General features: G+C 48.2%; 1 protein-coding gene and 1 non-coding gene across 3 annotated transcripts; one reads left to right on the forward strand and one right to left on the reverse strand.

The window, feature by feature from the left end:
• Positions 1 to 318: 318 nt before the first annotated feature.
• Positions 319 to 11,450, forward strand: Prmt5 (protein arginine methyltransferase 5). Of its 2 annotated transcripts, none has more exons than XM_057786667.1 (17): positions 319 to 336; positions 1,999 to 2,117; positions 2,409 to 2,494; positions 3,282 to 3,416; positions 3,838 to 3,950; positions 4,073 to 4,122; positions 5,214 to 5,377; positions 6,512 to 6,673; positions 7,037 to 7,114; positions 7,209 to 7,267; positions 7,350 to 7,472; positions 7,557 to 7,732; positions 8,428 to 8,537; positions 8,878 to 8,971; positions 9,140 to 9,256; positions 9,482 to 9,546; positions 10,404 to 11,449. In XM_057786667.1, exons 2-17 carry the CDS (start codon positions 2,015 to 2,017, stop codon positions 10,554 to 10,556), a joined length of 1,788 nt encoding a protein of 595 aa, XP_057642650.1. In that variant the 5' UTR covers positions 319 to 336; positions 1,999 to 2,014; the 3' UTR covers positions 10,557 to 11,449. The 2 variants fall into 2 exon arrangements, with proteins under 2 accessions (XP_057642650.1, XP_057642649.1); XM_057786666.1 differs by lacking the exon at positions 319 to 336 and adding an exon at positions 1,269 to 1,384 and having other exon boundaries at positions 10,404 to 11,450.
• Trnar-acg (transfer RNA arginine (anticodon ACG)) lies at positions 855 to 927 on the reverse strand. Its single transcript has one exon. It is a non-coding gene; the product is annotated as a tRNA-Arg (tRNA).
• Positions 11,451 to 14,209: the final 2,759 nt, after the last annotated feature.

Raw genomic sequence — 14,209 nt, forward strand, 5'->3', positions numbered from 1 at the left:
CAGCATCCTCCTGATGACCAATTCTACACACCCGAACCCCAGATCTGATTCTCCCTGAATGCTCCCACTGCAAGGACAAACCGCTGGGTGTGTCATCCCTATCCCGCACCCCCTCCCCTCCACCCCTACTCCTCGGTTCCTTGCTACTCAGTGAGTCCCTGAATTCTGTCAACGCCTCCTTGTCCTGGTTAGTTTTTTGTTTTTTGTGTGTTTCTTTTTTGTTTGTTTGTTTGTTTTTGTCAAGCTGACACAAGGCAGAGGGAACTTCAGCTGAGAAAATGCCTCCACCAGATTGGCCTCGAGGGCCCTCAACATTTGTGGGCTTCTTGCCTTCAGGTATGTGTTTCCTATTTCCTTCCCTAGGTCTTTCCTTCCTCTGTCATTTCCTTCTTTTCCAGCTGTGGACTGGAGGAAATGCGAAACAGTTTCATGATTCTTGGGCATCGTAACCTCCATTGAATTCTTTTTCTCTAAGGGGAGTGCGCACGCGAAGATGTTTATTTACATCCGTGTTTGAGACAGAATCACTAGGAATTAGTGGCTAAGTTACTACGGTCTATTTTTAAGTGTAGCATAGTAATGAGACAAAGCTCATTTTAATAGTCCATTCACTGAAATGTTCATGCTCAGATTCACTTAATTATATAAGCCGCTTTGAAAAGACGAGCGAGAAACGCCAGCATGCTTTGGCTGCAACACCCAAGCACGTTAAAACCTGAAATTGACAGCGTGAGCAGAGTGAAGGAAATAAAGTGGTTGAGAGACAAGGAAAGAAAAATACGTCTAAACTCGTTGTTTAGGAACAATATGATCTATTTGCAAGGGATGCAAAAATAAAGGAGTACCAGTCCCAACGAGCCAGCCAGGAGTCGAACCTGGAATCTTCTGATCCGTAGTCAGACGCGTTATCCATTGCGCCACTGGCCCGCAGACACTCTGTCTTTGCCCAATGATGATCCTTCAGGCTTATGCTGCAGGGTTGCATGGGACCTGTAGTCTCTCTGGAGCGCTTCAGACCGACAGGGCATTCTGGGAGATTGCAGGACGTCACCAGTGCGAGGTTGTCATTGGTAGAACCAGGGAGCCACAGCTACGTCACCGTGCGGCCTGTGGATTGGCGGGAGCGGCCTCAGGGTCCCCTCCGCCTCCGCTCTGAAGCTGTGAAGACGCTCTGGTTGTTAGGGCGACTTGTCCCGCCTCCCGGGGACTCTTCTCAGCTCTGTGATTGGTCCTTAGTATCAAGGAATCCCGGCGTGGGCCGCGCGAGGGAAAAGATGGCGGCGATGGCAGTCGGAGGTGCCGGTGGCAGCCGCGTGTCCAGCGGCAGGGACCTGAATTGCGTCCCCGAAATAGCTGATACACTGGGTGCTGTGGCCAAGCAGGGGTGAGGGCTGGGCCTCCGCCAGAGGAATACGGGATCCAAATTTGGGGACCAAGGAGGGCAGACTAGTCCCCCGCTGGGGATGAGGGCTTGAGACACCATTACTCCTTGAGTGGGGAAGACTTCGGCCCCGAGAACGAGAGGATGAAACTCGGGGAGGCGTGTGGTCACCGAGTTCAAAAGTCAGGGGACTTAATGGGTAAATTAAAAAAGGGACGCAAGTCAGCCCATCTAGGGCCTTGGAGGCCAAGATTGAGAGTAGAGGGAAGTATCAAGGGGCAAGCGAGAGAAGAGGTTGATCTGGCTGGGGAGGCATGGGCACTACTGAAACAAATCTGGATTCCACAGTCCTGGAAAGCCAGTGTTATCAGGGAAGAAAGAATGCTACTTGACTTGGTTGTCCATCTTTTCTCATTCATCTTTCTCACGACTGTGTTTGGGAAGAAATGAACATACAGTGTAGTGAAAAGTGTGTGCCCCAGGCTGGGCTGAACTTAGTAGCCCGCGGGGTGATTGATGACTTTATAGAACTGTGCAAAAATCAAGACAGTTTAAACCCGGTTGGTTGGATCTCCGGGTCCTCACTTTACATAATTCTGAGTCTCTCGCGGTTGTAGGTTTGATTTCCTCTGCATGCCTGTCTTCCACCCGCGTTTCAAGAGGGAGTTCATTCAGGAGCCTGCTAAGAACCGGCCTGGCCCCCAGACGCGATCAGACCTGCTGCTGTCGGGAAGGGGTAGGGACCATGCCATGTGCCCTTAATCATTATTAGAGGCAGCAATGGCTTCTGCTTTATAGGCCTTCATTTTCCTCCTTTTCTGACTTGGTTATATTGGTTAGTCCTGTGACATAGGTAACTCTTGGTTTCTCCGTGTTTACTTAGTAAAAGCTGCAGTCCCCAATCTTTATCTGAGAGAAAAGGCTTGGTTTCCCCTCTACTCGTTCCTTCCTGCTGAGAACTAGAAATTGAGCAAGAAAATGCCAGACCTCAGTGAGTCTTTGTCTTTTCTTGGGTGGGGATGTGCAGATTGGAATACGCTAATTGTGGGAAAGCTTTCTCCGTGGATCCATCCCGACTCGAAAGTAGAGAAGATCCGAAGGAACTCAGAGGCGGTAAGGCAATTTGATTTCTCTCTGGGGTCCTTTTGAAGATTAGGTCTGATGTAGGTATTGTGGCACTTGCCTGTAATCTCAGCATTTGGAAGATTGTTCCACATTGGGGAGATAATGAAGGAGGATTGAGAGCTCCAAGCTAGGAAAAGAAAAGGAGAAAAAAAAAGAAATTAGTTCTGCCATCAGACTGGGTTAGAGTAACTGCCACTCCCTAGAACCCGGTGAATCAGAGTACCGTTAAATGCTGGCTGTAGTGGTCACATCTGTAACTCAACAGAGATAGGCAGATCTCTGAGTTGGACGCTAGCTTGGTCTACATAGAGTTCCAGGCCAGTCAGGGCTACGTTCTAAGACCTTGTTTCATTCCAGTTTTAGTATATGTGCTGCCGAAGTAAGCGTAAGGCTCTGATTCAAAAAAATGAAAAAGTTTGAGTTCAAGGCTAGCCTGCTCTATATAGTTCTAGGATAGCCAGGACTATGTAGACAGACCCTGTCTCAAAAATACAAAAATCACTGAGTGGGGATGGTGCACTATTTTAATCCCAGCATTTGGGAGGCAGAGGCAGGCAGATCTCTTCTGAGTTTGAGGTCAGCCTGGTCTACAGAACTAGTTTCAGGACTGGCGGCTGAGTGAGGAAGATTGCCTCCAATTCAAGGTCAGACTGACTTAGAATAGTGAATTCCAGAACAGCCTGGGCCACAATGTTGGATCCAGTTTTAACTCCTCCCTACCTCAAAAGTATTTGGTTCCTAGCTCTCAATGGTTTTCTTGTTCCCTGTGTTCCAGGCCATGTTACAGGAGCTGAATTTTGGGGCATATTTGGGTCTTCCAGCTTTCCTGTTGCCCCTGAAGCAGGAAGATAACACGAACCTGGCCAGAGTTCTGACCAACCATATCCACACCGGCCACCATTCTTCCATGGTATGGTTTCTTGTGTGTGCTGTGATAGTCAGCTGTGAGTCGTACTTTTGCTAGTTATGTCCCAGTGCGTTTGGCTGAATTGAAATGTCAGTACTGCCCACCTTCCACGTCCCACCCCACCTCCAGCCTCAAAGTGGTGTAGAGAGTTTCAGAACAGAATCTGTGGGGCGAGTGGTTCTGAGTGAGTCTTACACTGTAAAACAAAAGTAAGTCATAGAAAATACTTGATTGTTTCTAGTTAAAATAAAAGATAAGTTAGGCGTCTGCTTAAGGACATGTGAAAAATATTAAACACAGATGTAATTAAATTTAAAAAAGCATATGAAGAGATTGTGATCTGGATCAAGGTCTTTTGAGGAAGCTTTCTGGACCCAATTAGTTGAAAACAGTGTTCTAACTAATGGTACCTGTTCGTATGCAGTTCTGGATGAGGGTGCCCTTGGTGGCTCCAGAGGACCTGAGAGATGATGTCATTGAGAATGTCCCAACTTCACATACGGAGGAGTACAGTGGAGAAGAGAAGACGTGGATGTGGTGTGTCGTCTCTTCCTGCTCATCCTGCATGGGGTTGGGAAGGACTATGGGGGACTGGAGGACGAGCTCCTTGAGCTGTGAGTCACGCATTTGACACTATTTTTGTTTCTGATTCTGGGCAGGTGGCATAACTTCCGGACTCTGTGTGACTATAGCAAGAGAATTGCAGTAGGTAAGTCCACAAGGGTCCTGGGCTAGGAGTAACCTCCTAGGAGTAAGGATCAGCAGGCTGGGGGTGGCTTACTGCTTTTCATCCCAGGCAGGTGGATCTCTTTGAGTTCAAGGCCAGCCTGGTTTACAGAGCTAGTTCCAGGATAGCTAGGGCTGTTACACAGAGAAACCCTGTCTCAAAAAAAACCCCCAAACCAAAAGCCAACAGTCTCAGGATTGGAGCGATGGTTCAGTGGTTCAGAGTGCTTACTGCTCTATTTTGAGGACCAGAGTTCAAATCCCAGAGCCCACACTGGATGGCTCACAACTGCATATTAACCCTAGCTCCAGAGGACCTGATGCCCTCTTCTGGCCTCCACGGTACCTGCACACACATGGTATGTGTACATACATATACGCTTGTGACATACGTAAAAATAAAAAAACAAAGATCAACAGTCTCGTGAGGTTGGGGGTGTAAGTCAGTTGGTAGGGCACTTGCTTGCTTATATACATGAAGCCCTAAGTAAGATCCATAGGACACACAAAACCAGATGTAAAGGCACGTGCTTGTAGTTCTAACACTCAGGAGATGGAGACAAGAGGGTCAGAAGTTCACAGGAGTTCAGTGTGATACTGGGCTACTTGAGACCTGCTCTGAGAACAGAGCCAGAACTGGCCATTCTATTTTCATGCACCTTTTTTTGAGGGGGGGTGTCAGTTTTTGAGACAGGGTTTCTCTGTGTAGCCCTGACTGTCCTGGAACTAGCTTTTGTAGACCAGGCTGGCTTCGAATTCAGAGAGATCCTCCTGCCTCTGCCTCCCACCGCCTGGCCTATTTTCATGCACCTTTAATCCCTGAACATAGGAGATGGGTCTCTGTGAGTTTGAGGCCATCTAAGACTATACAGTGAGAACTGTCTAAAAAAAGGGAGTGAGTTCTGTGTGTGTACTGGACATTTTGGCTACTTTCCTTGGGCTCAACCACCAGTTTTCAACAGAAGGAAAAACTTGTACCCAGTAAGACAGGGTTCCCTGCCGAACCCTTCTTTTGTGTAAGGCTGGATTCCCTGCCGAACCCCAGGTGATAGGCCTTTTTCTTCCTTTGTGTAGCTCTTGAGATTGGGGCTGACCTCCCGTCTAATCATGTCATCGACCGTTGGCTTGGAGAGCCCATCAAAGCAGCCATTCTCCCCACCAGCATCTTCCTGACCAACAAGAAGGGGTTTCCTGTTCTTTCTAAGATGCAGCAGAGGCTGATCTTCCGGCTCCTCAAGGTGGGTAGCCCAATGGTATCGCCTGATCACTCACTTGTATTTGTCTTTTTTTCCCTCTGGAAGAGGGACAGGGTGATTGTTCTCTTTGTGATTTCTGGAGAAGGAACCAAACTTCAGAAGAAATGTGTTATGCAAGTATTTAAAGTAAGAGGCTGGGTGTGGTGACTTATACAGCGTTCATCCCAGCACTGGAGGCAGAGGCAAGCAAATCTCTGAGTTTTCAGTCAGCCTGGCCTTCCAGGCCAGCCAGGCCCTGTTTGTCTCAAATAAACAGGCAAACAAGTAAGAAGTTAAAGGTCCTTGGTGTGTAGGGAGTGTGAAGCTCATTGTACTCGCAGATCACCAGAGAAACCCGTAATGTTAAGCATGCAGGATTGTCCTTTCAGAGTGAAGGACATACAACCTGTTTCCCATTCAGAAAGCTTGGAATATAAGTGATCAATAGCTTGGAGATCTATGTTAATGCTGGGCCAGACCATATCAAACTTCTACAGCCAGGACTAGCGGTGACTAGTAGTCAAACGACCCTTACATTATCTGTGTAGCCAGGGATTTCCCCAAGCTCCCAGATGTGGCTAACAGCCCAAATGACCTCTGCACTCTCTGTATGACCAAGACCAGGCCAGATCCTTCCTTAGGCCCTTAAGCTAGTACAGGTAGCCTATCTCTAGAACCCGTCTTCTTGGAAGAAACGACAGATACTTTGAGTTGAGTTTTGATGTAATTATTCCTCCTTGTGCACCAGGGATTGTATTATCCCAGCAAACATTTTCTCAAATTCTACTGTGTTTAAATATGCTGGCAATGAACCACCTGGCGTCAGACTCCCAAAGTTTGATGCAGCCTAAGTCAGGCTGAACTGAGTTTTCATTCTTACCTCTTTGGGGATTGTGTTCCTGCCTGCCATGTCCCTGCAGGGACCCCCCTCACTTGTGGTTCTTTGAGTCAGGATGATGCTTTTTTGGCATATGAGGACTTCATAGATTTATCAAAGTTCCACCTTTTTTGGCACCAGGAATGTCGCTGGAGAACTGGGGTGTGGATCTTATTTTATGTTAGGGCTTCTGATCATAAGCCATAATGTCTAAGGATCATGGTTTGTGAACTAGGCCTAACGCTCTGACTTCCTCACAGTTGGAGGTGCAGTTTATCATCACGGGCACCAACCACCACGCAGAGAAGGAGTTCTGCTCCTACCTCCAGTACTTGGAATACTTAAGCCAAAATCGTCCTCCACCCAATGCTTATGAACTCTTTGCCAAAGGCTATGAAGACTACCTGCAGTCCCCACTTCAGGTAGGTTTGATGAGAAAAGGGACCAGAGAGGTTATTCAGCAGTTAAGAGTACTGGCTTCTCTTCCGGAGGACCTGGTTTGATTCCCAGCACTCCCCTGGTGGCTCACAGCTATGACTCCAGTCCCAGATTCGGGTGCCCTTTCTTCAAGCACTGCCTGCATGTGGTATACAGGCATACATACAGGCAGAAGACCCATACACAAATACTTTTCAACTGAAAAAATAATCTCTCAAAGCCATAATAATAATAGCAAGAGCTATCTCTTGAGAGTAGGTGATCCAGGATCCTACTTAAAATTTAGGAAGCAATGGGAGATTTTTTTTTGATATTTTGGCCATTTGTTCTCTCTTCTCATTTATCAGCCACTGATGGATAACCTGGAATCTCAGACATACGAAGTATTTGAAAAGGACCCCATCAAATACTCTCAGTATCAGCAGGTATAGTGTTGGCTTCAGGGTGGCAGGGCACAGGGTAAGATCAGTGAAGAAGGGATCATAGCTGTGAGCTTTTCTGTCCCCTCCCTCCCCCCAGGCTATCTATAAATGTTTGCTAGATCGAGTACCAGAAGAAGAAAAGGAGACCAATGTCCAGTGAGTGCTTTTCTTATGTTCCCGGGGAACTCTGGGCCTGTATCTCCATCTGCTCAGTTTGCTTGACTCTCTCTTTCCTTAGAGTACTGATGGTGCTAGGTGCAGGCCGGGGTCCTCTGGTGAATGCATCTCTCCGGGCAGCCAAGCAGGCTGACCGGCGGATAAGGCTGTATGCCGTGGAGAAAAACCCCAATGCTGTGGTGACGTGAGTAGCAGCCTGCTTGCTGGGCAGCTTGTCCTGGGTCCCAGTGTCCAGCTCCAATGCTTCCTGTTTTATCACCTGTTTCAGGCTGGAGAACTGGCAGTTTGAAGAATGGGGGAGCCAGGTGACGGTTGTCTCTTCAGACATGCGGGAATGGGTGGCTCCAGAGAAAGCGGACATCATTGTCAGCGAGCTTCTGGGCTCCTTTGCCGACAACGAGCTGTCCCCTGAGTGTCTGGATGGAGCACAGCACTTCCTGAAAGGTTTGTCCAGGTCGGGTTGGAGGCAGTTGGCTGGTCTGGGAAGCAGCCTGGGGAATCAGATCAAATTATATGGCCGCAAACTGCTGCTTGCTAGATTAGAAAATGATATCCACTATCAAAGCTTCAGAGAGCTAAAAATGGGGGGAACTAGAGATTCTTTACCTGCGGTCTGTGGACTCCTTGAGTTATCATAATGTGTATGCACTAGGATCTAGCCTTAGAGCATTTACCTGAAATGAGGCTCAGGGTACAACCTCTACCATAGGGTGGTATTTGAGCTTAATGTTCATTGCGAACTTTCATGGGGTGTTATGATCCCCACAAAATTTCAAAACCATCAGATTACAGATATCCGTCAGCGGTGGGCTATGTACATGACGTGGTCCCATAGGATTATGTCATCAGGACATAGTCACCTTAGTTTGTGTAAGGACTGTTGTTTTTCCATAGTAATTTAGCAGTCATCGCAGAATTTGTTGTTACTAAGTAGTGCATGACTCTATGACACATTTCTTTGTGTTTACTCTGTGGCTCTAAATTAGTCTAAGAGTGGAATCCCTATGGCACATCAACCTGTCTTCCTGCCATGCCCATAGCAGCCTTGACTTGGCTTGTTTTATTGTTGGAGCCTTCAGTCAGTGCAAACATGCTATTTCCCTCCATCTGGAAACTGATTTGACCCTGTTGCTCTGCAGATGATGGTGTGAGCATCCCTGGAGAATACACCTCCTTCCTGGCTCCCATTTCTTCCTCTAAGTTGTACAATGAGGTCCGAGCCTGTCGGGAAAAGGACCGTGACCCTGAGGTAAAGAGCTGCTTTTCTGGAAGGTGGAAATATTCTTTAGTCTTCTCTATTTTCTTCTGTGGAGCAGATGAAGAAGTGGAAGAAATTGGGACTGAAGGAGGTGGTTGAAGAGAAGCAGTGATTTTGTCTGTTTCTTTGATCCTGGGGTTTGAGCTCACTCTGGGGAAGTTGGTACCTCCTGTCGGTGTCCTCTGGTTCTTGTTCTCTTACTCTGCAGGCACAGTTTGAGATGCTTTACGTGGTTCTTACTCTGTGCAGGCACAGTTTGAGATGCTTTACGTGGTTCTTACTCTGTGCAGGCACAGTTTGAGATGCCTTATGTGGTTCTTACTCTGTGCAGGCACAGTTTGAGATGCCTTACGTGGTTCGTCTGCACAACTTCCATCAGCTGTCTGCACCACAGCCCTGTTTCACCTTCAGCCATCCCAACCGAGGTAGGTTCTTGCATGGCCATCCTGACTGGGAAGGGTGTGAGCTGTCCTGCTTCCTCCCTTGTTATCCAAGTCTGTGCATTAGTCCTCTGGGGCTAGATCTTACTCTACGTTCACCAAGTCGTCTAGGGTTTCTGGTTCCTTGTCATCCCCCCACATCTTTCCTATCAGATCCTATGATTGACAACAACCGCTACTGTACCCTGGAGTTTCCCGTGGAGGTGAACACGGTGCTGCATGGCTTTGCAGGCTATTTTGAGACGGTGCTTTATCGGGACATCAGTCTGAGTGAGTGACTGGGACAGTATCAGAGGGCATCACGGCATGGGTGGCATTTGTTCAGTCTTACTTCTTGGGGCTGCTCCAGAATACTCCTTCGGGTCCAGCACACTAATTTAGCAGGGGCCCAGAGTCGGGGAGTGGAGATCTTTAATTCTTTCTTTCGTGATCACAGAAGATCGTAGGTGGGAGGGAAAGTGGAGCCTCGAGGATTCCGTTGTTTCGTCTCCACAGGTATCCGTCCAGAGACCCACTCTCCTGGGATGTTCTCATGGTTCCCCATCCTCTTCCCCATTAAGGTAGGAATCACCTCTCCGGCTGTAGGCTAAGGGAGAATGCCTGCCCCTCGGCTAGTTGGCTGTAACCCATGCTCTGCTCTGTCACTTGCTCTGAGAAGTTGGTACATCTTGGTTGGGGTTACCTAAGTGACTTACCTGGACTCCTGGCATCTCTGACCACTCCTGCCCAGTCTTTACCTGGGACAGGAATCACTTTTTACAACTGTAATTTGCATTTGCCTCACTATTTAACCCCTTCAGTGCCTTCCCGCTGCCCTCAGGTGAAAATCTGGAATGATGTTTTAAGGGTTGGTTTAGTGGATTTTCCTGTCTCCCAGCTGTCGTCTCTAGCGTTTATTCCTCTCAACTTTGCCGGTGAGGGTCTTTGCTCATCTCGCCGCCCTGCTAACTGACCTAGGTTTCTGGGAACATTCCTACTGTCAGATCGTTTTCCAGGCCTCCTCTTAGTTGTTTTCATGGCGTCCTGTCCATGCTCATAGAATCACCCGTTGTCGCTAAATGTTCCATATTTTAACACAGCAGGTAAGTTGTGAAGGTCAAAATATTTTGCTGTGTTTATCTTTTGTTGTTTGGTTTTGAGATAGGATTTGAAATTTTATGGCCCAAGTTGGCTTTGAATTCCTGATCCTTCTGCCTCAGCCTCTTGAGCGCTAGGGTTATAGGTTTTTTTTTTTTTTTGGTTTTTTTTTCGAGACAGGGTTTCTCTGTAGCTTTGGTGCCTGTCCTGGAACTAGCTCTTGTAGACCAGGCTGGCGGTTATAGGTTTGTACCCCACATTTGTCATCTAATCTTTGCCTATCCTAATTTATTTTTATTACCAAGCATCCCCCTAACCCTCCCTGTCTTTCCTGTTACAGCAGCCCATCACGGTGCGTGAAGGGCAGAGCATCTGCGTGCGTTTCTGGCGATGCAGCAATTCTAAGAAGGTGTGGTACGAGTGGGCGGTGACAGCACCGGTCTGTTCTTCTATTCACAACCCCACGGGCCGCTCCTATACCATCGGTCTCTAGCCCTGTGTGCGGTGTCAGAGCCGTGGAAGCGCTTTGAGTTCCGTCCCCACAGCACAGAGGTGCAGGACATCTGCTGTACGGTTCACCTGTGAGCCCCCTGCCCGCCCGTCAGAGAGGACCGCTTCAGTCTGCTTTCCTACCTTATGTCACGGTGGGCGAGGGGTAGGCATTCCAGGACTAAGCATGCTGGTGCACACCTCTGATCCCAGCACTCTGGAGGCAGAGGCAGGTGATCTCTGCATTCAAGGCTAGCCTGGTCTGCCTAGCGAGTTTCAGGCCAACTAGGGCGGCATAGTGAGACCCTGTTTCTCAAAAGGAAAAAAAAAAGAACGGGACACAAAGCACGGACCTCAAAGGCCTCTGGCTCGGGCAGGAAGGATTAGTAGTGCAGGGTGTGAAGCAGCATGGACAGGAACTCAGCCTTCAGAGCAGGGCTCTGGGGAAGCAAGGTTTGTGGAGCAGCCCCGAGAACGTGCACTGAGCACATTTCCAGCCTTTGCCTTATTCTGTTGTTGTTTGGATGGCTCTGTGTAAGGAGGAAACACAAATAAAGTGAAGTTATGGCCTCTGCTACTTTCTGCCTGTTTTCCTCCGCTTCCCTTAAATCTGGGCATGCCAGGTCTGCGCTCCTGCCTTACCTAGGATCCAAAGGACCTAAGAAGCTGAGTGAGAGCTGGTAGAGCACACAGTATTTGGTGGTAACCTGTGAGGTCCTGAGTCGGGTCTGTGTCCGCGCGTCCCCTGCCCCCACACCTCCACACACCCCTCCCCTGGGGCTTCTGGGTGTAGGCTTTCTGACTGGTCCATTAGGCCCATCAGTCTCTTCTCTAGGAAAGAGATACAGCCTTCGCTGTTAGTATTCAGGCATCTGCACTGGCCTGCCCTTGGAGTCTTTGTCCTTAGCTGTAGCCAATAAGAGCGCTACCTGTGCACATTCACTACGGTCCCTTTTAAAAGGGCCCTGCCTGCCTCCCATCCTTTCTGTCTCTCTTTGCTCTTCTGTCACTCCTGTCCCCAGAGGCTGGTCTCCCCCTCCCCTCTCCGCTTTTCCGTTAACTTTCACCCAATAAAAAAACCTCCACCCGAGCTCTGCGTGTGGCATCTTTCTCCCTTGCACCGCTTTTTCTAAATGACATTTGCCACTCTGGGGGAGCGTGGTATGTGTAAAGCTTCTGCCTGCCTTGGATGGACTCCGGCCATCTCTAGTCCATTTCACAGAGGGGAATTAACTTTGGCTCTAACAGCAGTGACTTGGAGGTAGTGCATGATTGGGCACTGAAATCCCCAGGAGTTTTGGAGTGAGGGTTGGCACCATCAGTTCATAGAGAATACTTAGTGCAGCATCCGTGTCACCGAGGAATGACCTCAGTTTACGCTTGCAGTAGGGGGCAGTATGGGGTGCTGGTTCAGACAGCAGTATAGCCTAGGAACCTGTGGCAATATTCAAGTCCCATGTAGTGAGGTCAGGAGGGGCAGTCTGGAGGGTTGGGTAGCTGCCCACCCAGGATGGAGATGTGGGACGCTACAAAACCATCTCCAAGAAAACAGATTCTATCCTCTTCAAGTGCCCAAGCTGTTGAATGAGGTACCATCAGCATCTGTATTGGGGAATGAGTGAGTCTTTCCTCCATCTGTTTCCCTTACTTCTGCAAGTCACTTAGCCAAGGGGTGAGTGGTGAGCACCTGCCAGAACCACCACCAAAGCATCTACCAAAAGATACCTGCCAAAGCACCTTAGACGTGTCTGGCCCAGGTCAGTGACTTGGCCCAGGTTCCACCATCCCTCAAATGCCGACATTGGTAAGTTCTTCCTGAAGTGGTAGATTGGTTTTTAAGCATTCCTTCGTCCCTTCAGCAATGTGGTCCTCATTTGTCAGAGTCCAGGCATTGCTATGGCGGGTGGTTAGTGTGGTATTTGGAGCAGGGGTGGAAGAATAGCCTGCAGTGCTTTGATGCGATTTAATGCCCCTTGAAAGGCTGGAGAGATAACTCATCAGTTAAAGATACTAGCTGCTTTTTCAGAGGACCTGGGTTCAATTTCCAACATCCACATGATATTCACAACCTTCCATAACTCCTGTTCCCGTACCTCTTCTGAGCTTCATAGGCAACAGGCACACACATGCAGCCAGAACACCCATACACATAATTAACGGATCTTGACCCATAAGTTAGGGTCAAGCGCTGAGAGCTCTTGACAATTACCACCTTAAGATGTATAATATTTGGACCGTTACTGCTTTTAGGAGTTCTAGAAAAACCCAACTAAACTCAATGAGATTATCAGATTCAGGCAGGGTGAGGCTGAGGGAGGAGGATTGAATGAATCCTGGAGTTCAGGGCTACAATGCACTCTGCTACTGACCACAAGTTCCAGCATCAGTTTGGTGGTAACTTCCTGGGAGAGAAGGACCACTAGCATTGCCTAAGGAGGGACCAGCAGCAGAGTGGGTCAGGGGTAGTTTGAAGACTGGCCTCCACAGGCTCATATTTGAATAGTCCCCAGTTGGTGGAACTATTTGAAAGGATTAGTAGGTGTGGCCTCATTGGAGAGTGGTGTCATTGAGGGTGGGCCTTGAGGTTTCAAAACCAGCGCCATTCCCAGCTAACTCTGCTTCCTATTTGTGGATCAGGAAGTAAGCTCTTAGCTACTGCTCTAATCCCATGCCTGCCTGTCTACTACCATGCTCCTCACCATGATGGCCATGGACGAACCTGCTGAAACCGTAAGCCCCAATAAGCTCTTCTGTAAGTTGCCTTGGTCAGAGTGTTTTATCGTGGCAATAGAAAAGTAACTAAGACGGGTTCAAATTGTCCTCTCTGATCAGTAGTAGGGCTGTGCCTGTGAACGGTCACTATACTCCAACCTGGGCAACATAGTAAGATACTGTCTCCCCAAAACAAAACCAAAAAAATTTAATGAGTTTTCTGATTTTTTTTTTCCAAGATGAGGTTTTCCTGTGTAGTTTTGGTTGTCCTGTAACTCACTGTGTAGACAAGGCTGGCCTTGAACTCAGAGATCTACCTGAAAAAGACGTGTTCCACCATGTCTGGCATGCCAGTTTTTTCGAACTAGCAGCAAAGGAGTTCCTACTCATTGGAACATCATAGTGTATTTATCTACGATAGCTATTTCACTAAACAACATAAGCTGGGCTCACTGGTTGACAGAAATGACGTGGTGCATGACTATCTATGTCTGTGCTTACATTGCTAGGAATGAATGAAAACGACACGTATGTAGGATTGTCAGCTTCGGTGAGACATTTTTTTGGGAGGATTGCTCAGAGTCTCAAGCATACTATAAACACATGGAGTCGCATATCTCCTTTAGTTAATTACAGATAAGGCTTCTTGTAGCCCAAGTTCTAGCTTTGACCTTGCTATGTAGCTGCCCATGACTTGAACTTATGAATTCTCCTGCCTCTCCCTGTTGAGTGTTTGATTGCGTGGGACATGGTGTCCAAGTCTGCTCAGTATTCGAGATGGAACCTAAGCTTTCTGCCTGCTCTCTGGACAAACTCTGCTGACTGAGCTGTGTCTCCAGCCCCCAGTCAGTCTTTAGCTTCTTCGATTGAACACTTTGTGCATGTGTTAAGATACTCTTATGCTGTAGCCCAGACTGGCTTTCAACTCTTGGCCATCCTGCCTCG

This window comes from Chionomys nivalis, chromosome 12 (genome assembly GCF_950005125.1).
Source record: "Chionomys nivalis chromosome 12, mChiNiv1.1, whole genome shotgun sequence".
NCBI classification, from domain to species: Eukaryota; Metazoa; Chordata; class Mammalia; order Rodentia; family Cricetidae; genus Chionomys; species Chionomys nivalis.